We start from the raw sequence: 26,310 nt of genomic DNA, 5'->3' as shown, positions 1-26,310 counted from the left end.
ACTATTTCGACATATTCCCAACTGTTGTTAATAGAAAGACTGGGGACGCTGACTGAAAGACCACCCACAATTATGCTTACTGGGTAAAGATAGTTCTTTGAAAGCAAAGTTAGGGTGTTGTTACCAAAAGGGAAAATGAATGTTAGGAGCAAAACTAAGAAATGTCCACTACTCCCAAAATATGGCCCCAATCCAATGGAAGTAAAACTGATAATGATGGAGAGAAGTTTTGTGCTTTCCTTTTTGAGGAAAATGGGGGAACAAAACAAGGAAGTTAAAACTTGGTAAACTGAATGTTCTCAGGGTTGGAGGAGAAGAGGCTAGTGCTTTGAAGTAAATGTGTAAACAACGTGTGGAATGATTCAAGATGTAATTGTGAGTCATAAGGGTAAAGATAAACTGTTTTCATTTTTTCTGTCTGTGAACAAGCAATTTCCATATAACTACAATGTCCTTTGCCAAACACCCAGTAGTAATTTTTTAAAACTATGTTAACCACCATAATACAAGAACAGCCAGAATTTTATTAAGGAGAGAGTCAGTAGGGTAACAGTAACTTCTACATCTTTAGGAGGGTAACAAGTCTTCCACTTCCAAGTTCAGGAAAGGCGCAATGATCTCCCGTAGTTCCCACATTCTGCGGCGTCCAAGCATTGTAGGGAGCAAGCTTTCAAAGATAAATGTAGCATCAAAAAATAGTATGTAACATGAAAGTCCAGTGAAGGTGAGGACATAAAACATGATGAAAATCCTCAGTGCACGTTTCCTACAAGGAAAGAGAACATCTGTGTTAAGAACATTCTGAAGAAACCCACATTGATGAGACTCCTTGTTCCTCCGTCCAGGTAGTTCTACAACTTCAAGGAAGTAACTGACCTTCTCTTGACCTCAGTTGACATCCGCAAAAGAAGGAGCTTGGAGTGGTTGAGCACTTAAGTTCCTCCTAGGGCTGGCATTGGAATTCTAAGTTTCTTTAGCCATGAAACAATGAAACCCTGGAAATTATGAGACTCTTTCCTTTGAAATGCTCTTGTTAAACTCCAGCAGATTATTGACATCTTTACCTCACTTGTGAGGTATATGACACCGATTTGGAGAGAAATAAAGAACCAGGCAGTTCGATTTTCCTGGGGATATAAAATGCAATGTGACAAATGGAGTCTAGCTCTATCACTAGTTTTGTTCTAACACCAGATTTACCCTTTTAAAGTAATATCAGCTTTCTCAAGTCTTTAAGGACTCCTCCTTCTAGGCTGTATCTGTGAGGTATCTCATTTATTTGCTTTTAAGTCCTTGCATTATTATTTTCTAATTATAAATGCAATACATGACTAGGGTAGAAGATCTGGAAAATCCAGAAAAACACAAAGAAGGAAAGAAATGCCACAGATAATCCAGCTACTGGGAGATAATTACCATCAACAATGTATTTCAGAAGAGAAAATTCAGAGCACAGTTAAAGCTAGCTGTGGATCTATTTTGTGATCTAACTCAGTGGATACTGTAAACCTGAGCCAAGTTGCTTGGCATTATTGCCACTGGCTGTCTCTTGATCGTTACACAAATAGTTGCTTCTACTTCACACATTTTTCTTAATTAAAGATTTATTTATTTATTTCAGAGAAAGAGAGAGAGATTGAGGACATGAGCAGGAGAGCCAGAGGGAGAGGGAATCTGAAGCAGACTCTGCACTGAATGTGGACCACCATGTGTGGCTCAATCCCATGACCCCAAGATCACAACCTGAGCAGAAACCAGGAGTCGGTCCCTTAACTGACTAGGCCAACCAGGTGCCCCGTCACACATTTTATTAAAGAGCCAATGTTTTGAAAAATACCCTAGTCAGAAGAAGATTTGAGGGCTGCTAAGATGAAGCAGAGGTGCCCTGCCCTTGAGAAGTGCTAAATCTAGATTTGTTTTTTCTTATGAAAAGGTAAACGACTCACTACCAAAACATAGATAGTAGTAAGCAAACACTGTTCTTCCTAAATTCCAAAACCAATCATCTTTAGAAATACCAAACTAGAACATTTTCAAAGAAACACATTTTAACATTTATTATTATTATTAGTTATTATTATTATTATTTTGCTGGGTTGTAAATTTTATTAACTGCTATCAATGGTAGAATCCTCCTTCCTGAAATGATTTTTTTATTATGTTCAATTAGCCAACATATAGTTCATCATTAGTTTTTCTTATGTAGTGTTCAACTATTCATTACTTGTGTATAACATTATTTTTTAAAGAGAAAACTAGTTTTTCTAAATTACACATAATTTGTAAAACAGAGAAATGAAAAATTTGTAATCTCATCACCCTAACATCATCAGCTCAGTTTTACTTCTTTTTCTCTTTTCTTTCTTTCTTTCTTTCTTCCTTTCATTCATTTATTCTTTCTATTTTGTATTAATTGTGTAATTTTTATTTTATTTTGTTTGTTTTTCTTTTGGTTTAGAGTGTGTTTTTCCAGTTTTTTCTTCCCTTCAGTGAAAACTTTAGGTATGTTGGGTTTAGATTTATGTATTTTTATTTATTTATTTATTTATTTATCTTTTGGATTTATTTTTTGACACTACTGAATCATTTGATTTTTATTTAGAAGTCAATATAACTTAAAATATTTTTCATATTTTCTATTATAAAACAAATAAAAGAACATGTGTAATATTTATATTTTTAAAGTGCAGACATTTCTCTTTGGAAAACATCATAGCTACAAATTCAAAATAATTTCTTTCATATCACCTTGTGGAACCAAATATTAGTGTCATTAAATATTTTATTCATTTTGAATTTACCTTCTTTCAAGAATAAAAATATTCTTTTGAATTTTTACATACTGTTTATCTATTTATATGTTTCTTTTTCAAGACATGCTATGGAAAAAACCTTTACTTTTTTCCAATGTGTTCACATTACTTGTGGAAAGTCTATAAGGGAACTGAGGAACTGGGGATTATACCAGGAAAAGCTACTTTCTGAGCCTAAAAACAGCAAAACCGATACATAATGATTGATTAAGTCTGCAAGATAAACCTCCTCAAAAAAATAATATATGAGTAAGCTTCAGTGGAACCGGTACATTTCCAGTTCTTAGACAAGATATTGGTCAAAGTCTTAGGTAGTCTTTTTTTTTATTATAATAATATTTTTTTATTATATTATGTTAGTCACCATACAGTACATCGCTAGTTTTTGATGTAAAGTTCGATGATTCATTAGTTGTGTATAACACCCAGTGCACCATGCAATATGTGCCCTCCTTACTACCCATCACCAGCCTATCCCATTCCCCATCTCCTCCCCTCTGAAACCCTCAGTTTGTTTCTCAGAGTCCATAGTCTCTCATGCTTCATTCCCCCTTCTGATTACTCCCCCTTTCTTTATCCCTTTCTTCTTCTACCGATCTTCCTAGTTCTTATGTTCCATAGATGAAAGAAACCATATGATAATTGTCTTTCTTTGCTTGACTTATTTCACTTAGCAATATCTCCTCCAGTGCTGTCCATGTTGCAACAAATGTTGAGAAATCATTCTTTTTGATAGCTGAGTAATATTCCATTGTATATATGGACCACATCTTCTTAATCCAGTCATCTGTTGAAGGGCATCTCGGCTCCTTCCATGATTTAGCTGTTGTGGACAATGCTGCTATGAACATTGGGGTGCATATGGCCCTTCTCTTTACTACGTCTGTATCTTTGGGGTAAATACCCAGTATTGCAATGGCTGGATCATAGAGTTGCTCAATTTTTAAATTTAAAAGGGACCTCCACACTGTTTTCCAGAATGGCTGTACCAACTTGCATTCCCACCAACAATGTAGGAGGGATCCCCTTTCTCCACATCCTCTCCAACAATTGTTGTTTCTTGCCTTGTCAATTTTTGCCATTCTAACTGGTGTAAGGTGGTATCTCAGTGTGGTTCTGATTTGAATTTGCCTGATGGCTAATGATTTTGAACATTTTTTCATGTGTCTGTTAGCCCTTTGTATGTCTTTGTTGGAAAAGTGTCTGTTCCTATCTTCTGCCCATTTTATGATTTGTTTATTTGTTTCTTGTGTATTGAGTTTGAGAAGTTCTTTGTAGATCTTGGATACCAGTCTTTTATCTGTAGTGTCATTTGCAAATATATTCTCCTATTCCGTAGGCTGCCTCTTAGTATTTTTTACTGTTTCCTTGGCTGTGCAGAAGCTTTTTAGCTTGATGAAATCCCACAAGTTCATTTTATCTTTTGTTTCTCTTGCCTTTGGAGATGTGTCATGAAAAAGGTTGCTTTGGCTGATGTCGTAGAGGTTGCTGCCTATGTTTTCCTCTAGGATTTTGATGGATTCCTGTCTCACATTGAGATCTTTCATCCATTTGGAGTTTATCTTTGTGTATGGTGTGAGAGAGTGGTCAAGTTTCATTCTTTTGCATGTAGCTGTCCAATTTTCCCAGCACCATTTATTGAAGAGACTGTCTTTTTTCCACTGGATGTTTTTTCCTGCTTTATCAAAGCTTAGTTGCCCAAGGAGCCGAGGGTCCATTTCTGGGTTCTCTATTCTGTTCCATTGGGATATGTGTCTGTTTTTGTGCCAGCACCATGCTGTCTTTGTGATCACAGCTTTGTGGTACAACTTGAAATCCGGCATTGTGATGCCCCCAGCTTTGTTTTTCCTTTTCAACAGTTCCTTGGCGATTCGTGGCCTTTTCTGGTTCCACACAAATTTAAGGGCTGTTTGTTCCAGTTCTTTGAAAAATGTCATTAGTATTTTGATCGGGATAGCATTGAAAGTGTAGATTGCTCTGGGTAGCATGGACATTTTAACTATGTTAATTCTTCTGATCCATGAGCATAGAATATTTTTCCATCTTTTTGTGTCTTCTTCAATGTCTTTCAAGAGTGATTTGTAGTTTCTAGAATATAGATCCTTTACATCTCTGGTTAAGTTAATTCCGAGATAACGTATGATTTTTGGTGCTATTGTAAATGGAATGGATTCCCTAATTTCTCTTTCTTCAGTCTCATTATTCGTGTATAGAAATGCAACTGATTTCTGAGCATTGATTTTGTATCCCGCTACATTGCTGAATTGCTCTATAAATTCTAGTAGTTTGGGGGTGGATTCTTTTGGGTTTTCCATATAGAGTATCATGTCATCTGTGAAGGGAGACATTTTGACTTCTTCTTTGCTGATTTGGATACCTTTTATCCCTTTTTGTTGTCTGATTGCTGTTGCAAGGAATTCTAGTACTATGTTGAATAATAGTGGCGAGACTGGGCATCCTTGTCGTGTTCCTGATCTTAAGGGAAAGGTTTCCAGCTTTTCTCCATTGAGAATGATATTTGCTGTAGGCTTTTCATAGATGGTTTTTATGAGATTGAGGAATGTACCCTCTCTCCCTACACTCTGAAGAGTTTTAATCAGGAAAGGATGCTGTATTTTGTCAAATGCTTTTTCTGCATCTATTGAGAGGATCATATGATTTTTGGCTTTTTTCGGGTTGATATAATCTATCACACTGATAGATTTGTGAATGTTGAACCACCCTTGCAACCCAGGGATGATTCCCACTTGGTCATGATGGATAATCCTTTTAATGTACTGTTGGATCCTATTAGCTAGGATCTTGTTGAGAATTTTGGCATCCATATTCATCAGGGAAATCGGTCTGTAATTCTCCTTTTTGATGCGGTCTTTGCCTGGTTTGGGGATCAAGGTAATATTGGCCTCATAGAATGAGTTTGGTAGTTTTCCTTCTGTTTCTATTTTTTGAAATAGCTTTAGGAGAATAGGTATTATTTCTTCTTTGAATGTTTGGTAGAATTCCCTGGGGAATTCATCAGTCCCTGGCATTTGTTTTTTGGACGGTTTTTTTTTTTTTTTAATGATTTTTTTATTATATTATGTTAGTCACCATACAGTACATCCCCGGTTTCTGATGTAAGGCTAGGACGGTTTTTAATCACTGTTTCAATCTCTTGATAATTAATTGGACTGTTTAAAAAATCAATTTCTTCCTGTTTCAGTCTTGGTAATTTATAGGTTTCCAGGAAGCCCTCCATCTCTTCCAGGTTGCTTCATTTATTGGCATTAAGCTGTTGATAAAAGTTTCTAATGATCCTTCCTATTTCATTGGTGTTGGTTGTGACCTCTCCCTTTTCATTCATAATTTTATTAATTTGGGTCTTTTCTCTATTCTTTTGGATAAATCTTGCCAGTGGTTTGTCTATTTGATTTATTCTTTCAAAGAACCAGCTTCTAGTTCTGTTGATCTGTTCTACTGTGCTCCTGGTTTCTAATTCATTGATCTCTGCTCTAATCTTGATCAACTGCTTTTTTGTGCATAGATTAGGCCTGTTCTTCTGTTGCTTTTCAAGCTTCTTGAGGTGAGAATATAAAAACTGCAATTTAGATTTTTCTATTCTTTTGAGTGAGGCTTGGATGGCTATGTATTTTCCCCTTAGGACTGCCTTTGCAGTATCCCTTAGGTTTTGGACCATTGTGTTTTCATTCTCGTTGGTCTCCATAAATTGTTTAAATTGATTTTTGATTTCCTGGTTTATTGAATCATTCTTGAGCAGGATGGTTCTTAGTCTCCAAGTGTTTGAGTTTCTTCCAAATTTTTCCTTGTGATTGAGTTCCAATTTCAAAGCATTGTGGTCTGAGAATATGCAGGGAATAATTTCAGTCTTTTGGTATCGGTTGAGACCTGTTTTGTGACCCAGAGCATGGTCTATTCTGGAGAATGTTCCACGGGCATTAGAATAGAATGTGTATTCTTTGGTTCTGGGGTGTAGTGTTCTCTATATATCTATGAGGTTCAACTCGTCTAGTATGGCATTCAAAGCTCTTGTTTCTTTGTTGATTCTCTGCTTAGGTGATCTATCAGTTGCTGATAGTGGAGTGTTGAGTTTCCCTACTATTAACGTATTTTTATCTATATGTCTCTTTATTCTGGTTAAGAGTTGGCTTGTGTATCTTGCTGCTACCCTGTTGGGGGCATATATATTTATAATTGTCATATCGACTTGGTGGATACATCCTTTAAGAATAATATAGTGCCCTTCTGTATCTCTAACTATAGTCTTTAGTTTAAAATCCAATCTGTCTGATATGAGAATTGCTACCCCAGCTTTCTTTTGAGGTCCATTGGCATGAAAGATGGTATTCCATCCCTTTACTTTCAGTCTGGATGTATCTTTATGTTCAAAATGAGTCTCTTGTAGACAACAAATGGATGGGTCATGTCTTTTTATCCAATCTGCAACCCTGTGGCATTTATGGGAGCATTTAGGCCATTTACATTGAGAGTGATTATTGAGAGATATGATTTTAATGATGCCATGTTGCCTGTAAAGTCTTTGTTTCTATAGATTGTGACTTTCTGTTCTGTATCACTCTTGGGGCCTTTTTACTTTTATAGAACCCCCCTTAATATCTCCTGTAGGGCTGGTTTCGTGGTTACGAAATTGGTCAGTGACTGGTGATTCTGGAAGGTCTTTATCTCTCCATCAATTCTGAATGACAGCCTTGCTGGATAAAGGATCCTTGGCTGCATGTTTTTCTCTGAAAGAGCTTTAAAAATGCCCCCTCAACCCTTTCTCTCATTCCAGGTCTGTGTAGACAGGTCTGACGTAATTCTGATACCTTTGCCTTGGTACGTGAGAAATTTCTTTTCCCTGGCCGCTTTCAATACTGTATCCTTGGATCTAATAATTGCACTATGACGTGACGTGGCATAGGTTTGTCGTGGTTGAGCTTGGGAGGGGTCCTCTCTGCCTCTTGGACATGAATGCTTGTTTCCTTTGCTAGATTAGGGAAGTTTTCAGCTACAATTTGTTCAAATATCTCTTCTAGACCTCTCTCTTTCTCCACCCCCTTGGGGATGCCGATGATTCTGACATTGAAACATTTCATTGAGTCAGTAATCTCCTGTAAACTACATTCTTGAGATTGGATTTTTTTTGAGCCAGGTTTCTGTTTTAGCTTTCTCTTCTACGAACCCATCCTCCAATTTGCCAATTCATTCTTATGCCTCATTTACCCTGGCCGTCAGAGCACCTAGTTTTGACTGTATTTGATTCATAGTATTTTTAATTTCTGCCAGATTTGCTCTCATTTCCACCCTTAGAGATTCTATATTCTCGTTAATATTTTTGTTAATATTTTTTTCAAGTCTGCACATTATCTTGACCATTGTTACTCTGAACTCCATTTCTGATAATTTGGTTATATCCATATCCATTAGTTCTGTGGCAGAGGCCACAGACTCATTGTGTTTTCTTTCCTGGGGGGGATTTCTCCTTCTCGTCATTCTGATGAGGAGAGGTTGCGGGGTTGTCCAGAGCCCAAATTATTGACCAGAATCCATGCAGTGTGCCCTTGTTTGATAGGGACCTTAGGGATGTGGGCTTCTTGATTTTTCAGCCTGCCTTCTGGGGGAGGGGCCTGCCGCGCCGATACTCAGGCAACCCTGTTTGGGTAGAGTCTCCGTGTCGCCTGCGAGGGGGGATGGGGGTGGGCACGCTATGAGCCGGTATTTCCAGGCTTTTGTTCTCTGGCAGCTTTCCCTGGCGGTTTGCTGTGCCTCTTCTGAGAGTCGGAGCAGCAGTAGCCAAATCTCAGCCTCTGTGTCAGAACAGAGGGATCGCAGTCAGCTCTCCACTGAGCTCTTCTGGCCTCTTTATAACTCTGTTTCTGTCGGCGCTGCTCAACCCTGCAGCATCCCGGGTTGTGCGCCCCACACCCGGCGTCCCAGCCCTCACTTCCAGGGCCGGCGCGTCTCTGTCCTTTGTGTTTCTAACGCCGCCAGCCGCCCCTGGTTCCCGCGCGCGCGCTCCTGAGCTCTCTGTTTCAGTGTGGTTTGCGCGCACTCCGGAGCGCCGGTTTCCAGTCTGGTTGCGTGCGTTCCCCGGCTCATGGCCTCCGGCGCCGGTCTGTGAGTCCGCCCGCTCCCCCGTGCAGGTGGCTACTGCTTCCCGGGGCCCGAGCGGGCAGCTCCCTCCCCCTTCCATTTATCTTCCGATATCTGTGCGCGGATTTAGGCTCCCCGCTTCGTACCTCAATACTCAGCGCTGGAGATGTTCATTTGTAGAGATCCAGATGCATCTTCCTTCGTCTCAGGCTGGTTCCGTGGGTGTTCAGGATGGTCTGGTACCTATCCAGCTCGACTCAGGAGACCAGCTGAAAAAGGGGACCCCTACTCCTCTGCCATCTTAACTCCCTCCCAAGTCTTAGGTAGTCTTAACCAGAATATAATGATGTGATGAAAGATGACCAACTCAACTGGATAGTAATCTGCCCACTTAACACAATCAAGTGATGATCAAAGGCATTTGCTTACTTGTTTGGTTTTTGTGATGTAATTTGAATGCCATAAAATTGACCCTTTAAAGTGTATAATTCAGTAGCTTTTAGTTTATTCACAGGGTTGTATAACCATCACCATTATCTAATTCCAGGAAATTGTCATCACCCCCAAAAGAGAACCTGTATCCATGAACTCCCTATTTCCCACCACCCTAAGGCCTGGTAACTATTCATTTACTTGCTGTCTACATGGATTTTCCTATTTGGACATTGCATAGCAATGGAATCATATAATATGTGGCCTTTTGTGTCTGACTTCTTTCACTTGGCATAATGTTCTCAAGGGTCATCCACATTGCAGCATGCATTAGTACTTTGTTCTTTTTTGTGGATGAACAATACTCCATTGTATGGATATAACACATTTTGTTTACCTATTCATTGGTTGATGGATATTTGTATTGTTTCTATTTTTATGAATAATGCTGCTATGAACATTCGTGTACAAGTTTTTGTGTGGACATATATTTTCAATTCTTCTGGGTGCATATGTAGGAGTGGGTCAGACAGTGGCTCTATATTTAACATTTTCAGGAACTGCCATTTTCCAAAATGGCTGCACATTTTACAATCCCTTTAGCAATGTCTAAGGGTTCTAATTTCTCCACATCCTCTCCAATGCTTGTTATTGTCTGTCCTTTCAATTATAGTTATCTTAGAGAGGTAGAATGGTAGCTCATGATTTTGATTTACATTTCTCTAATGACCGATGGTGTTGACTATCTTTTCGTGTGTTTGTTGGCCATCTTGTATCTCTGAAGAGATGTCTATTCATGTCCTTTGCTCATTTTAAAAGTTGGATTGTTTCCCTTTCTGTTGTTGAGTTATAAGACTTCTTTATCTATTCTGGATACTAAATCCTTGATTTCCAGGCTTCTGAAAAAGTTGATTCTGACTATTTTTTTCAAGCTCTCTCTTTTGTTTTTAAGGAGGAGGAAATTTTCTGGGGTTTTTACTCCACTATTTTCATTGACATCACTCCTCACTCACTTATCAATTTAATATCTGTTAAACATGGTGAAGAGGTTTTATATTTCATGTCCCAAAATGACAAAGATGCCTGACTTCTGGAAGCTCATGGATTATTAGGAGACAGAATTTGAAATAATTCAATTGCAATAATCTGCTGTGGGTTCTGCATCAGGAGTATGTGCAAGGGAGAGTGCACACACAAGAGACGCTGTTGAACATTCTACTTGGATTGGTAGCTGGGGGTAGAGAATGAGAAAAGTTTTCTCAGAGGAGGGTACTACTCCAGGTATATATGATGGTGTGGCATCTTCTGAAAGGGATCCAAAGAGTCAGAATTTACTAGTATGTATGTCTTTAATACCATACCAGTAAACAAGGGTTTTCGAATCTGCTGAGCATGTGGGCTCCTTTGGTGGAGTTGGCTGCATCATAGCTTGCAGACACCATCTTCTAAGATTTATGAAGACATAGTTGCCTACAGCAACAATAAAGAAATCTATATCTATGGATCTAATGCTATAGACCTACACCTAAAAATAATATGAAAACCACTATGACTCCAATAAACAAATGGACTTTTAAAGAACAAGAAGAGATCATTGATAAAGGAAGATAAAACAAATTTTTAGTCAGTCCTTGAAGAAATTCGCCATACTATGGTTCATACATTTTGGAGTCTTTGTCCAGCCCCAAAGGCCCCTTCCTCTGACTCACCATATTGTAACGCCGGCGGGAGTGTTCTGCACTAAAGGGGGTGGTAGAGCCTGAGGAAGCAGGGGCTCACTTTCTTCCACACGCATTTCTTCAGGACTCTGAGAGTCTGTTTTCCCTTCCTGCATTTGGTACGTTCTTAGCTTTGTATTCAGCAGAGTCATGTCTTTGTAAAAGTTCTGGAAAAAAAAAAGAGCAATCCACAATCATTTAAAAAAAACTGATGTTAGAGTTCTGTTAGTCTTATTGTAGATGATGCAGAGTGCTCTTCCTCCAGAACACCTCAGGAGCCCACATTGCCAATCACACGTGAGTCCCGTGAGGAGCCCATTGGCAAGTGCATACTCACCTAGTAGAAAGAGACTTACGCATTCACAAAATAAGGTAGCAGCATGGTAGACCCACATGCTGATCTTTAACGACTGACTTACTCATGTAGGAAGATAATTATCCTTATTTTGAATTCATCTGTTCAATTTTTTCATCTATGCAAAACATACTGACTCCCACCAGGCACTATTCTAGGATACCGTGGCTAACAAAATAGATAAGGAGTGTGCATTCTATTCCATGGACATTTTTAAACCAAATGGATAAGGAATTACATGCACATTTATAGGGGCTGGGGGAAAAGCAATAAACAACACATATATATCTATGTAATGTAACGTATATGTGTATATAATTAGATATTATAGACTATATACATGCTAAAGAGAAAATGAAGAAGATGATGAGATAGAGTAGCTGAGGTTTGTTGGTGGGACACCTACTCCAGGTGGGTGGGACGAGTAGGCACCTCTGAACAAGTGACAGGTTGACGCACTCATTCATTGCTTCTTTCACCCATTCACATTTACATTGAGATATTGTGGGAGGAGTTCAGATATGGAGTTATCTTTCTGGCTAGGGGAGGTTAGGGGAGGTCTGAAAGAGGAGGTGACATTCGAGCTGAGCTTTGAAGAATGCATAACATGTGGCCATAGAGGCTAAACTCTGAGTGGAGGAGATGCGGAAGCAGACCACGAGATGTTCTGGCCGCCCAAAGCAGAGGGCCAGGAAGGGAGAAAAAAGTGACAATGAAAGAGAAAGAAAACAGTAGGTGGCACACCGTTAACTTCTAGGGGAAAAATTATCCCTATATTCCTAGATTTTATCATTATTTGAAATTGAGTGGTGAAATCTTACCTTTATTCTTGCAATGAGTTTCTCCTTCAATTCATGAGCTTCGTTACAAGCATCTTCCTGAAAAGATACCCACAATTTTGGGTAAAATAGAAATTATGTTTTTCTGGTTTGCACCATAAAACTTCACTCATGTTGACGTCACTTAGTTGTAAAGTGGCTTCTTTGAAACTTACTTTTACTCAGTAAAATCCTTCCTCTTTCAGCAAATTCATTATATAATCATGGTAAATTGCAGGAGGAATAACCAAAAGACTAGTATAATTATTTTTAATATTTTAGATGTATAAATTTATATATCAGCTTATGATAAATCATATTTTTCTCTATTTGTTACTCTTTCTTTGTGCCTTAAAAAACTTCCAAGACACTAGGGGCTCCTGGGTGGCTCGGTTGGTTAAGCGTCTGACTCTTGACTTTGGCTCAGGTCTCAGGGCTGTAAAATTGAGCCCCTTTGGTCTCCATGCTGGGTGTGGAACCTGCTTAAGATTCTCTCTCTCTACCTCTCCTTCTCCCTCTGCCCCTCCTCACGCATGTGTGTGCTCTCTCTCACTCTCTCTCTAAAAAGAAAACAAACAAAGTTCTAAAACACTAGTTGGAGAAACAGTATGTTTCAGAGAAAAAAAGTTGTATTTCTTTTAAATATTTTAAAATTTATAATATATGACTATAAGTTCTCATTATGGTAGTTTCAATATGTGGACTTTGTAGTTCAGCAAAAGAGCTATCCACAAAAGCTGTCCAGTTCCTCTTTTCTTCCCATCCTGTACGTTGTCAGGTAGAGGTAACAGATGATTTTGGTTGGTTTCTATCAGTAAGTTCAAGAGACAGGCTGAAAGCAAACTTTCTAAGACATGGTTGCCAATTATACATATGTCAGGAGTAAATAACTCTTTTAACGTTTTTAATTAATCATTCTGTAACAGACTTGCAGGACACTTTGAAAGGCAGAGCTATAGCAGGAAGAACAGTGTTCTGATTTTCAAGAAAAATGGGTGCTAGAGGTTCAATTTCTAGAAATTTTTCTTTCTTTTTCTTTTTTTTTTTTTTAAAGATTTTATTTATTTATTTATTTATTTGACAGAGATAGAGACAGCCAGCGAGAGAGGGAACACAAGCAGGGGCAGTGGGAGAGGAAGAAGCAGGCTCATAGCGGAGGAGCCTGATGTGGGGCTCGATCCCATAACGCTGGGATCACGCCCTGAGCCGAAGGCAGACGCTTAACCGCTGTGCCACCCAGGCGCCCCTAGAAATTTTTCTTAAACAAGTACTTGCAAAAGCAAGCAAAGACATAGATTGGTGAGGCAAAATTTGTAATAGCACACATTTATTATAAAGCCCCACATATCCAATGAAATAAATTTAATAAATCCAAAAATCAAATCCTACATTATATAAACAGTGAAAAGGTAAAATGACATCTAGTGGTACAGAAAGTTGTTGAAGAAAAATGCTAAGGGAAAAGAGCAAGTTGCAAAACAATATATATAATATAATCTCATTTAAATTGTAACAACAACATGTAAGTACATATATAGGAAAATTTAGAAGAATATAAATATACTAAGATATTCACTGTGCTTATATTTGAGGGAGTGGGATTATTTTTCATTTTTTATATGAAATAGTTCTGTGTTTTAATTATTAAAATAAGCATACATTACTTTCATTAGAAGAAAAAAATACACATACTTTCATTGTTTAAGGGGAGGGCGAGAATGAGACTGGTCTTTTCATCTAGAAATACGGGCAAATCGTGTCATGCTTTTGAGTTATGCTTTTCTCATCTGAAAATGAGGGTATAGGCTACAAGACATTTCCCTGCTAGGTCTAAAATACTAGGTCTTTCACCCAAGTTTGGATTCCATTCACTAAAATTCTCTAGATCTGCAATTCCCTTGAAGAACTGGTTTTCTTCATTAATTACAATGCCGTTGTCATTACCTGGACACATTTGTTATCCATTTCTTCTATTTGTTTTTGAATTTCCATGATCTTCTCCTTTAAAACAAAAGGGCATAAATCAAAAATTGTAATGAATGATGTGTGGAATTGAAACAAAGTGAAGGTTTTTAGAAGAAGGATCATTCATGATAAAAAAAATTTGAGATTTAATAGCAACTTTTTTTTTTTGGTACTGATCTCCAAAATCAACATTAAGTTGAATCAACAAGATAATGTTGTCCACATCCTATGTTAAGTGGCCCTTGAGCTGGGCATTGTGCTAGTTGGAAACCTGTAATGAGCATTTACCCTCAAACAGCTTCCAGAGAGGGGCGCCTAGGTGGCTCAGATGGATAAGCAACTGTCTTCAGCTCAGGTCATCTCTGGGTCCTGGGATTGAGCCCCGCTTTGGGCTCCCTGATCAGTGGGGAGTTTGCTTCTCCCTCTCCTTCTGCCTCTTCCTTTGCTCATGCTCTCTCTCTGTATCTCTCTGTCTCAAATGAATAAATAAAATCTTAAAAAAAAAAAACAATACAGCTTCCAAGAATGTATAGTTACACCCTTTCTTTACCAAGTTCATCCATCACCAACCCCTGAACTGTGTAACTGAATTCTTTAGAAAGGAGTTGCGATCTTCTAATCATATTTTACTTGGTACCCTGGTTTATTTATGTAGTAAATATCTTTACACAGTACTTATTTAAGATAATTGTATCAAAGATAGTGAGAGTCAGTTTCAGAATGAAAGTCTAGATGTTGATATGGAGATCTCAGAAAGCTTCGTGGATTTGGGGGTCAAACATAAGGCAACAGCTAAAGGCCACCTCAAAGTCCTCACCTTAAAGGTTTTTTAAATTTGTTTCTGCTGTGTGTTTTTTAAGTGATTTTACTGATTTTTCTCTCCTCTCCCTTTCGTTCCTTTCTGAGGTGTTCCATTTCTTCACCAGATATAAATGAGCCAGTACATGTGGTTTTATTTTAACTTCAACTTATCTCTCCTTTAATTTGCTCACACCACACTTTGGTTGTTGTTTCCATATCTAATAGTCTTCATTTCCCTTTACCAGAGTGAACCTACAGCCATCCCTACTGACTTTGCTTCTGTAATACTTAGATTTAAAATTTCTTATTTAGGGATTCTGGCGGGCTCCGTCGGTTAAGCATCTGCCTTCGGCTCAGGTCATGATCCCAGGGTCTTGGGATGGAGGCCCGCATCATCAGGCTCCTTGCTCAGTGGGGAGCCTGCTTCTCCCTCTGCCTGCTGCTCCCCTGCTGTGGGCATGCTCTGACAAATAAATAAATAAAATCTAAAAAAAAAAATAAGTAAAATTTCTTATTATATTACTGCATTGGCTTTTATGTGGCCTTTCCCATCACCCTTTAGACTTACTGAGGGCGGACCTTGTGTCCATTTTTTAAAGTTACATGTGTTGAGGTATAGTTGACATTCAGTAAAACTCACTTTTTAGGAGGGTACAGTTCTACGAATTTTGACATAATCAACAGCACAAGATATGGAATATTTCCATCACACCCCAAATTTCCTTGGGCCCCTTTGTCAATCCCATGCTCCCTTTCCCCGTGCAATTCCAGCAACCATTAATCTCTTTTCTGTTCCTAGAGTTTGCCATTTTCAGATGTTAGGTAAATGTAATCGTGAAGCATGCGGTCTTCCGGATCTGGCCTGTTTCACTCAGCATAACATATTTGAGGTTCATTCATGTTGTTGAATGAGTAAGAAGTCCCTTCCTTCTTATTGCTGAGTAGGATTCTATCACATAACATGTACCACGATTTATCCACATACCAGTTGGTGCATCTTTGGGGTGTTTGTAGTTTTTAAGTCATGTTGTTTTTTTCAAGTGCATACAAAGCTATGCATCTCCAGGACAGAGAATCTCCATGTGATTTTTCATGCCTTCCCTTCTCACATGATCCCAAGCCTTTGCTGGTTTCTTTTTTAAAATCTCACTTTCATTTATCTTTGTGCTCTTCTATCTGTTTCCTCATTCCTTTGGTACCCATCCCTCCCTAACCCTATCTTCTTCTAAAATCCACATCCCTGCAACACAGCTGACTCTTGGAGGAAATTTTCCAAAGCAGAATGTTTCTTGGCCTCATCCTTTTCCCTTTTTTTTTTTTTTTAAAAGATTTTATTTATTTATTTGACAGAGATAGAGACAGCCAGCGAGAGAGGGAACACAAGCAGGGGGAGTGGGAGAGGAAGAAGCAGGCTCATAGCGGAAGAGCCTGATGTGGGGCTCGATCCCACAACGCCGGGATCACGCCCTGAGCCGAAGGCAGACGCTTAACCACTATGCCACCCAGGGGCCCCCCTTTTCCCTTTTCTCCTAATTTACAATCTCCAAAGCCCCAAGTAGTGAAAAAAAAAAAACTCTTGACTTTTCAATCAGCTCAAAATGAGGTTGCTTCTTCAAAATATCGGGCTTAATCATGGCTAAAAGGATTTCCCCCCCGCATTAAATCTGTGCTGGTCTGTAGTTGGCTTTTAGTATGTGAGGGGTCTAAATAAACATTACCTTCCTGCAATAAGAGGGACATTTCTTCTTTATTTCTTCCAAAATTTACTTAATTTAAGCTTTTTGGCTTGAGCTAAAGCAGAGGAGGTAGCTAGACACAGGTTTCTCCTTTCTTAGAGAATTGTTTTTCAAAGGCATGAAGTTTAGAAACACTGTCAGCCAGGGCTCTGAAGTCTAATTCTTTTTTTTTTTTTTTTAAGATTTTATTTATTTATTCGACAGAGATAGAGACAGCCAGCAAGAGAGGGAACACAGTCAGGGGGAGTGGGAGAGGAAGAAGCAGGCTCATAGCGGAGGAGCCTGATGTGGGGCTCGATCCCATAACACCGGGATCACGCCCTGAGCCGAAGGCAGATGCTTAACCGCTATGCCACCCAGGCGCCCCCTGAAGCCTAATTCTTATCCAAAGTTGGTCACTACCTTTCTAATATCCTATGACTCTTTAAAAAAGGGAAATTCAACCTTTCTCAGAAAAGTCTCTTGACAGTGCCAGGCAAGAAAACAACAGAAAAACTGGAGATCGTGGAAACCAACACAAGAACTCTTCATGAAGGCATCAAAGATGAACACGAATATATCTCTTACATTGTAAGGTTGCAATTATTCACAAATATATTTAACTCCTGGATGTCTTCTTGAACTGTTAGGTGCCGGGATACAAAGCTCAAGAAGAGAAGTCTGCTGTTAAGGTACTCATCATTGTCTTAAGATGGCATCAAGATATAGGCCTATTGAACTGAGTTTCTAGGTAGAATTAAAAAGTCTAGTCTTTTCGTGTTGTCAGAGAATGGAAGTGGTGGTACCCACATGAAAGGTGCTCAGAACTGACCACCAGAGAGCACTCCTTGTGGCAAAAATGGATTTTAATTCTTATTACGCTCTGTTAAATAATAGAAGGGGTGGGAAATGGTGGCAGAGTCCCCACAACCTCCCAGATTGTCTTTTCCAAGTCTCCAGCTTACCTCAATGTTTGCCCCCTGATCAGGGTCAAGGTCCTGGTGTGACTCCAGCTTTTCAATTTGACCCTCCAGAGACATCACCTCATTTAATAAGCTGCAAACAGACAAGAGGTGGACTAAATCCTATGGATTAAGAAAAATCACCAAATAGACAATCTTTTTTGATTTTTCAAGAATGAAATCATATTCTTACATAAGAGGACTTTTGAGCTGTGGTTGTGTTGGAATGGGATGTCACAAATGCAATGCAAGAAAGTAAAAACACTAAATAATCTAGATAATAGTAAAGAAATGTAAGGCCTAATTGGATACAGGAGCAGAAAATTTAAAGGATTAAAATGGAAGTTAAGCTAAATTTCTAGAAAAAAAAAACCCCTAAGTCTTTGAGACTTAGGACTAGGCAAAGATTTCTTAGACTTGACACCAATAACACCACCTATAAGAGGGAATGTTGATAAACTGGACCTCATCAAAATTTAAAGCTTTTGTTTGACCAAAGACTCTGTTAAATGGATTCGCTTGCCAATATCTGGCAAAGGTCTTACATCTAGAATATATGAAAACTTCTCAAAACACAACATTAAAAAAACAAACTATCCAATTAAGAAATGAACAAAACACATGCACAGACATTTCACTAAGGAGATGTATAAATGGCAAATAAATACATGGAAGGATGTTCAGCACTATTATCCATTAGATAAATTCAAATTAAGACTATAACGAAATACTACTATCAGAATGGCTAGGATACAAAATAGTGATAATGCCAACTGCTAGTGAGGATGTAGAGAAATTGGGTCATTCCGACATTGGTAGTGGGAATGTAAAATGGACAGCCGCTCCAGAAAATAGCTTGGAGCTTCCTGTCAAAACTAAAAACAGACTTACCATGTGACCCACAATTTCATTCTTGGGCAATTATCCCAGAGAAATGAAGACTTATTTTCACACAGGAATTTGTACATGAATGTCCAAAGTAGCTTTATTCATAATAGCTGAAAACTAGGAATAACACACTTGTCCTTTGATGGGTGAATGGTTAACCAAACTCTTTCTCTCTCTCTCTCTCTATATATATATATATCCCCATATCATGGACTACTACTCAGTAACAAAAAGAAAGGAACTATTGATATACAGGCAACAACTTGGATGAACCTCAGGAAAATTACGCTGAGTGAAAAAATAAATCTCAGAAGGTTACATAATGCATGATTTGATGTATCTAATATTTATGAACTAACATAATTATAGACATGTGGAAATTATTTGTCATTGCTGGAGATTAGGGGTCAGCCGGAGGGAATAGGTGTGGCTATGAAGGACTAACACAAAGGAGCCTTGTGCAATGGTACAACTGAGAATCGTGATGTGGTGGTAGTTATGTAAGGCTACCCATATAATAAAATTGCATAGAACTATACACACTCTCACACGCACAAGTGAGAATACATATAACTGGTAAAATCTGAATAAGCTCTATTTATACTACCAAGGTCAGTTTCTTGGTTTTGTGTATACTAGAGTTGGACAAGATATTACCATTTCAAAAAGCTGAGGGAAGATGAAATGGCAAATTCCTCAAAAGATACAATCCACCACTAATATATACCTAGCAGTTCAGTAGCCTGAATGGCCCTGTATATCATTAAAGAAATTAAATTTGTAGTTAAAAATTTTACTGTAATGAAATATCCATGCAATATGGCTTCACTGGTGAATTCAGTCAAACATTTAAGGAAGAAATGATGCCAGTTCTACACAAATTCATGCAGAAAATAGAACAAGTGGTAAAATACCCCAATTTTTTTTATAAGACAAGTTTTCTGATACTAATACATTATAAGAAAGAAAAAGGCCAATATCTCTCGTTAACATACACCCAAAAATTCCCTTTAGGTAAACAGTGTCCAACAATATATGATAAGAATAATATATTATGACCAAGTTGGGTTTATTCTGGGAATTCAAGGCTGGTTCAGCATTCAAAAATCAGTCATTATAATTTGCCATATCAGGAGACTATGAAAAACAAACAACATGATCATTCATAGATGCAGCAAAAGCTATTGAAAAAATTTAGTATCATTCCTGATTTTAACAACATCTCAGTAAACTAAGAATAGAAAACACTTTCTCAATCTCAAAAACAAAACAACCAAGCAGCAAAACACCTTACATCTCAGTTAATGCTTTTTCTGTAGGACTGGAAACCAGGTAAATACGTCTAGTGTCTGCTGTCATTCTTCCTATTCAACATCATACTGGAAGTTCTAGCCAATACGGTAAGTCAGCAAAAAGAAGTAAAAAATATGCAGATAGAAAAAGAAGATATAAACTCCCTCTATTTGCAGATGACATGATTATCTACGCAGAAAATCCCAAATAACTTACAAAACTACTGGAGCTAATAAATGAGGTTAGCAAGGTCACAAGACGCAAGACCAATATACAAAAAACAACTGCATTTCTATATCCTGGCAATTAATAATTAGAAATTTAAAAATTTTAAGTATAATGGCACCAAAAGCATGAAATCCTCAGGCATAAATCTAACAAAATGTGATATATCTGTACCCTGGACATATACAACACCAGTGAAAGGCATTTCTTTGACTCCAAAGCCCCTTCTCTTTATACCAGTGACTAGATAAACAACAACTAGTCTTATCTTTTCTGTTTCATCTTAAAACTTTCCACTTAAATTCAGATGTGCATTAACAACCATACTTTTTAATACTTTTTTCATGTCATGCTGGTTGGATCCCTTTGGACCGTACCGACTAAAGCTCAAGGGTTATTGGGAACTTGAAGTCCTTCCTTTGATGACCATTATTAACACAGCTTTAAAAAAAGAGCCTCCGAGCGATGTCCTTTCCTTGAGAGAAGAGAGAGCAAAGATGCAGATACTTTGATACAGGTTTTGAGACCCTGACTTCAAATGTAAGACGTGGTACTTCTTACTCTGAAGACATTCCTAAAAGACTTTACCACCTCAAACCCAGAGTTTCTGAAGCTATGAAAATTTTCAATATTTCGTGACCAAACCCAACACCCTAAAATTACCTCTTCATTGTGTTTTCTGTTAGGTTTATCTTTTGTATAATATTGTTGATTTTCTCCATCCAGCCTATGTGATCAGCTCCAAGTTCTTTCACTTGTAGACCCATCTGTGTATTCCAGTAGCTTAGCTGGAAGAACATGTTCTCCCGACTCCTGCAGAAATATTACTATGATCAGTTTTAAGGTAAGAAATGGGAAACATCTTCAAATGGCCCCAAACCTTTCTTTGAATGGCAAGTTGGTATGCTGATTCATTTCCTGTCACCAAAATGGGCTAGGCAGGCAGTTAGGCCTCAAGAAAAAAGTTTGAGCATTTATTCGATATCCATTTTAGCAGATCTTCATAAGGCTGGAGAAAATAAAATGTATTTTATATTTAGTAAAAAAAAACTATATATATATATATATTTGTGTGTGTGTGTGTATATATATATATTTTTTTTTTTAAATTTCCCTGCATGGAATGAATATTAAGAATTACACTATCCTAATGAATACAAGATAGTGATCCCATCTTGTTGGAAGCAGAGAGGTATGCAATAGGGAAAGGGTCCACAAGGGCTTTAACGATACATTTCTATTGATAATTATAATTCTTTTCTTTTTTTAAAGATTTTATTTATTTATTTGAGAGAGAGTGTGAGTAAGCAAGAGCACAGTTGGGGGAGAAGAGGGAGAAGCAGACTGCCTGCTGAGCAGGGAGCCCGATGCGGAGCTCCATCCCAGGACCCCAGGATCATGACCTGAGCTGGAGCCAGACGCTTAACCCACTGAGCCACCCAGGAGCCCCTATAATTCTTTTCATATCTAGACAATTATTTGAGAGTGACAAGATATGCATTAATTCCAGTCTCCAAAGAAGAGTTTGCAAAGAGAACCCCGTGGCTCTGCCTACATCTCTAGAAATGTCTTTACTCCACATTCTTACTGGAATATGTAGGTAGTTACTTGTGCACATGAGTGCTTCAATGTTTAAGACATATGGATTTGGGATGCCTGGGTGGCGCAGTCGTTAGGCGGCTGCCTTCGGCTCAGGGCGTGATCCTGGCGTTCTGGGATCGAGTCCCACATCGGGCTCCTCCGCTGGGAGCCTGCTTCTTCCTCTCCCACTCCCCCTGCTGTGTTCCCTCTCTCGCTGGCTGTCTCTCTGTCACATAAATAAATAAAATCTTAAAAAAAAAAAAAGACATATGGATTTTATTTATTTATTTTTTATTTTTTTAAAGATTTTATTTATTTATTCGACAGGGATAGAAACAGCCAGCGAGAGAGAGAACACAAGCAGGGGGAGTGGGAGAGGAAGAAGCAGGCTCATAGCGGAGGAGCCTGATGTGGGGCTCGATCCCAGAACGCTGGGATCACGGCCTGAGCCGAAGGCAGACGCTTAACCGCTGTGCCACCCAGGCGCCCAAAGACATATGGAGTTTAAATCTTCCAGGCTTTCCTTAAGTTCTCTGCTAAATTTAATTTTCCCCACAAAATACTCTTTTTTTCCTTTTTTCTTTGAAATACGACTAACATCCAGTGTTATTAGTTTCAAGTGTCCAATATAATGACTCACGAGTTCTATACATTACTCGGTGCTCATCACAGTAAGCGTACCCTTATTCCCTTTATCTGTTTTACTCATCCCCCCACTCACCTCTCTTCTGGCAACCACCAGTTTGTTGCCCGTACTTAAGAGTCTGTTTTTTGTTTGTCTCTTTTTTGTCTGTTTGTTCATTTGTTTTGTTTCTTCAATTTTACATATAAGTGAAATCCTATGGTATTTGTCTTTCTCTGACTTATTTCATGTAGCCATTGTACCCACAAAATATTATGAAATGATTCCTCTTGCATGTGTCAAGGCTTACAGTTCAGGGATGTTCTCCTTGGAAAACTGCAAAGATGTGGACCTGTGAGGATCCTCATGTTGACCCTGATTTGTTTCTTGCTCATCCTGTTCATTCTGTAGGTCCTGGTGATGCTCAGCCTCCAGCTCCAACATATTCTGATAAAGGTTATAAAAGAAGCAAAGCAGAAAAAAAGGGTTATAAGAAGAGGTGATGATCTCTTTAGCCTACTCATGCCCCTTTCTCGATGGGCAATCACATAGCCCTCTCTGAGGCTGGAGCTTCCTACTGCACTTATAAAGTAAGTGGACATGGCCTCCTGCTCCTTTGACAGAGGAAGGCTGGGGAGGGATGCATAGAATATCAGTGACCTCGTGCAGAACTCTTTTCAGTGCTGGTGAGTAAGAGAATGCCACCTGACCATGGACTCTAGCACTCCAGTCAAGACGACTGGTTTTCCAAAAAGTCAATGTCAAGGAAAAATAAAAGGGGTTGGAACTGTTTTATATTAAGAGAGTCTAAAGAGATATAACAACTAAATACATTGCGTAGATCTTATTTGGATGCTGATTTTAAACGTACAGGCATTTCCTGGGTTTTAGCACCAAGAAATTTTTTTTGTAAATAAATAAATAAATAAATAAATAAATAAATAAATAAATAAAAGTATGGGCATTTGAGGGACAACTGAAAAAAGTAGAATGCTCAGACAATTAAGGATATTACATTATATCGTGGAATTGCTAATTGTCCTGATGTGGTGATGGAATCTTGGTTATGTAGAAGAAAGTCTTTATTTTTAGAAATGCTGTCTGAAAATAAACAGGATAAAGTCTCATGCTGTCTTTGACCTACTTTTAAGTGGTTCAAAAAATTCCATCTATTTACATACGTAAAGATAAAGCAAATGTGACAAATGGTAACAATTTTAAATTCTAAGTGTGAAAACATGATTGATCTTCATATAATTGACTTAAGTTTTCTTCTTATTTAAAATTTTTCACAGTAAGAAGTAACAAGGGCCGGAGGCGGGGGTCTACTCTATCAGTTTGATCCATGAAATTTATTTCTTTGTTCCTTTATTCTTTGCCTTGTTCTAGAAAAATATTTAAGGCATTGTCTGGTATTTCACTTCTGTGCATGCACACAATTGACAATAATTTATCTTTGAACATTTCTCTTCTTTAGTAACTACATTGTGAAATATTTCTCTGTCCTTTGAAGAGGTTTGGTCTGAAATCCTTGTGTTTCAGCAAAACTACTTTTAAACTGGAAGGAGAAAAAGTTGCAGTGCAGATCAGTCTGTTATTGAAATGTCTGGATAAATTACTGGCCACATCAACAAGAATAACTAACATTCACGTAACTCTTTACCAACTTCTTTCATGTGCCTTCTTTCTTTTAACTCCCATGATAGACTTGAGGTGGATAAAGTCAGGTGTTGAAATCCCCTAGGTCAGCCATATTAATGATTAGTCCAAGGTCATATGGTGTAGTAGGTTAAGTGGTCACTCCAAAAAAGATATGTCCATGTCCTAATGCTAAGACCCTGAGAACGTGGGGCGCCTGGGTGGCACAGTCGTTAAGCGTCTGCCTTCGGCTCAGGGCGTGATCCCGGCGTTATGGGATCGAGCCCCGCATCCGGCTCCCTGCTCTGCTATGAGCCTGCTTCTTCCTCTCCCACTCCCCCTGCTTGTGTTCCCTCTCTCGCTGGCTGTCTTTATCTCTGTCAAATAAATAAATAAAATCTTAAAAAAAAAAAAAAAAGTCCCTGAGAATGTGACCTTATTGGAAAAGAGTCTTTGTGGATATAATTGAGTTAAGGGTCTAAGATGAGATTATCTTGAATTACCTGGGTCCTAAATCCAATGACAAGTGTCCTAATGAGAGACAGAAAGCACCTACACAAAGGGGGAGGTCATGTGAGGACAGAGGCAGCCACACGCCAAAGAATGCCTGGAGCCACCAAAAGCTGGAAGAGGCAAGGAAGGATTCTTCTATAGAGTCTTCAGAGGGAGCACAGCTCTACTGACCCCTTGATTTCAGACTTCTGGCCTCTAGAACTATGAGAGAATACGTTTTGTGTTGTTGTAAGCCACCAAATTCGTGGCAATTTGTTACAGCAGCCTGGCGAACTAGTACATGTGGCCAGTAAGCGTGTGGACTAGAGCTTGAAGTAGGTTTTCTGATTCCAGGACTGTGACTATTTTCATCTTATCTAGTGCGTGGATTCACATTCAGAAATATCTAGTCCCTATCACTGTCGCTTCCACAACTCAGTGGCACCTTATTAGTGAGGTAAGGTTTATTATCACACAGATAATTTTCCAAGTACTAGATGACTCCACTCTATCTTACTTCTTTGTGAATAAACAGCATTTGCAATTTTAATTGCTTCCAACCTAATCTTTTGCCAACATATTCAAAGGCAGTGGGAACACTGTGACATAGAGGAAAACACTTCATCGGGTGTGGAGCACCTGAGGTCTAAGCCTTGTTCTAGTCCTGTGGCTCTTGAGCCACCCGACCACTCTAAAGCTCAGTCTCCTGTTCTGTAAGAAGAAAATGGAACCAGATCACCTCCAGAGTTCTGTCTATGTCCAAGAAACCTACAATGACATTTCTTGTTTTCAGCAATCGGTTTACTGTAATGGTCAGGACACCACAAAAGAGTCAAAAGTCAGGAAGTAGAAATAAAATATTTTTTATTAGCTAAAAATATTTTTAATAGGATTGAACAAATAGAGGGGTGTGTGTGTGTGTGTGTGTGTGTGTTTTAACAGCAAACTACCAGTGTGCTGGCGTGAACTACGAAGCCTAAGGGCATTACTTTCCATTTTTGTGCAAAGCTCGTATGTCTCTGAGTGTTCCATAGGCACCTCAAACTCAGCAAGCAAAGAACTGAACTCATCATATTTCCCTCTACCTCATCCAGGTTCGCATCCTTACATATGTTTCCCCAATTCATCCAGATGCTTCTGCAGGAACCTGGAAGGGAGTCCTCGAGTTTTCACGGCAGATATTCTTTTCCCTCTTCATGACTCGTGTCACATCTACTTGGTGTCCAAGCCCAATAACGCCTATCTTTTAAAGCTGTATCCTCTTCTCTCCATCTCCATGGCTGTCAGTCAGTGTCTTGCTGTGGTCCTCATCACTTCTTGCCTGCTAGTGGCATCCTGGCTTCCAGCCTGCATCCTGTGCTGTCCCCACCTCCTTAGGGTCCTTGCTGCCTGTTTGCTCATGATATCTTTTCTTTCACACTTCCTGTCTCAGAACCCAAGTTTCCTTTGGCCCCTTTGTCTTTGCATGTACTGTCCCTTCTTTCTGAAATGCTTTTCTTCTATCCAGTTTATCCTTCCAAACCCAGTGTTTGTGTTCCTGTAGAGCACCCACCATGCACTTGGTGGCACATCTGCTACCTCTAGTGTGGACTTAGCACGCATGGTCATTCTCTTGTCTGAGTCCCTACTAGTGTGTGAGCTCACTGAGGGGAAAGGGTTTGAGATAGATAGAGACAGAGATATCCTCAACACTTCACAGTGCCTAGCACACAGTGGGCGCTCAATACGTGGTATTAGAATAAAAAGACTTCGTATGTTCACTGTAGCGCTATTTACAATAGCCAAAATATAGAGGCAGCTGAAGCATACTTCAATAGAGGAATGGATAAAGAAGATGTGGTACACACACACACACACACACACACACACACACACACACACACTGGAATATTATTCAACCAT

The 26,310-nt window shown here is 38.8% G+C and overlaps 1 protein-coding gene across 1 annotated transcript; it reads right to left on the bottom strand.

The window, feature by feature from the left end:
* Window positions 1–567: 567 nt before the first annotated feature.
* Window positions 568–22,722, bottom strand: SMCO2 (single-pass membrane protein with coiled-coil domains 2). The gene is made up of 5 exons (XM_044385367.2): window positions 22,589–22,722; window positions 17,669–17,763; window positions 12,230–12,282; window positions 11,045–11,220; window positions 568–766 (listed from the first exon to the last, which is right to left on the bottom strand). The coding sequence occupies exons 1-5, from the start codon at window positions 22,720–22,722 to the stop codon at window positions 568–570; spliced, it is 657 nt and encodes a 218-aa protein (XP_044241302.2).
* Window positions 22,723–26,310: the final 3,588 nt, after the last annotated feature.

The sequence above is a fragment of the Ursus arctos genome, unplaced genomic scaffold (assembly GCF_023065955.2).
Source record: "Ursus arctos isolate Adak ecotype North America unplaced genomic scaffold, UrsArc2.0 scaffold_26, whole genome shotgun sequence".
Classification (NCBI taxonomy): Eukaryota; Metazoa; Chordata; class Mammalia; order Carnivora; family Ursidae; genus Ursus; species Ursus arctos.
This window is presented reverse-complemented; position numbering and strand designations above follow the sequence as displayed.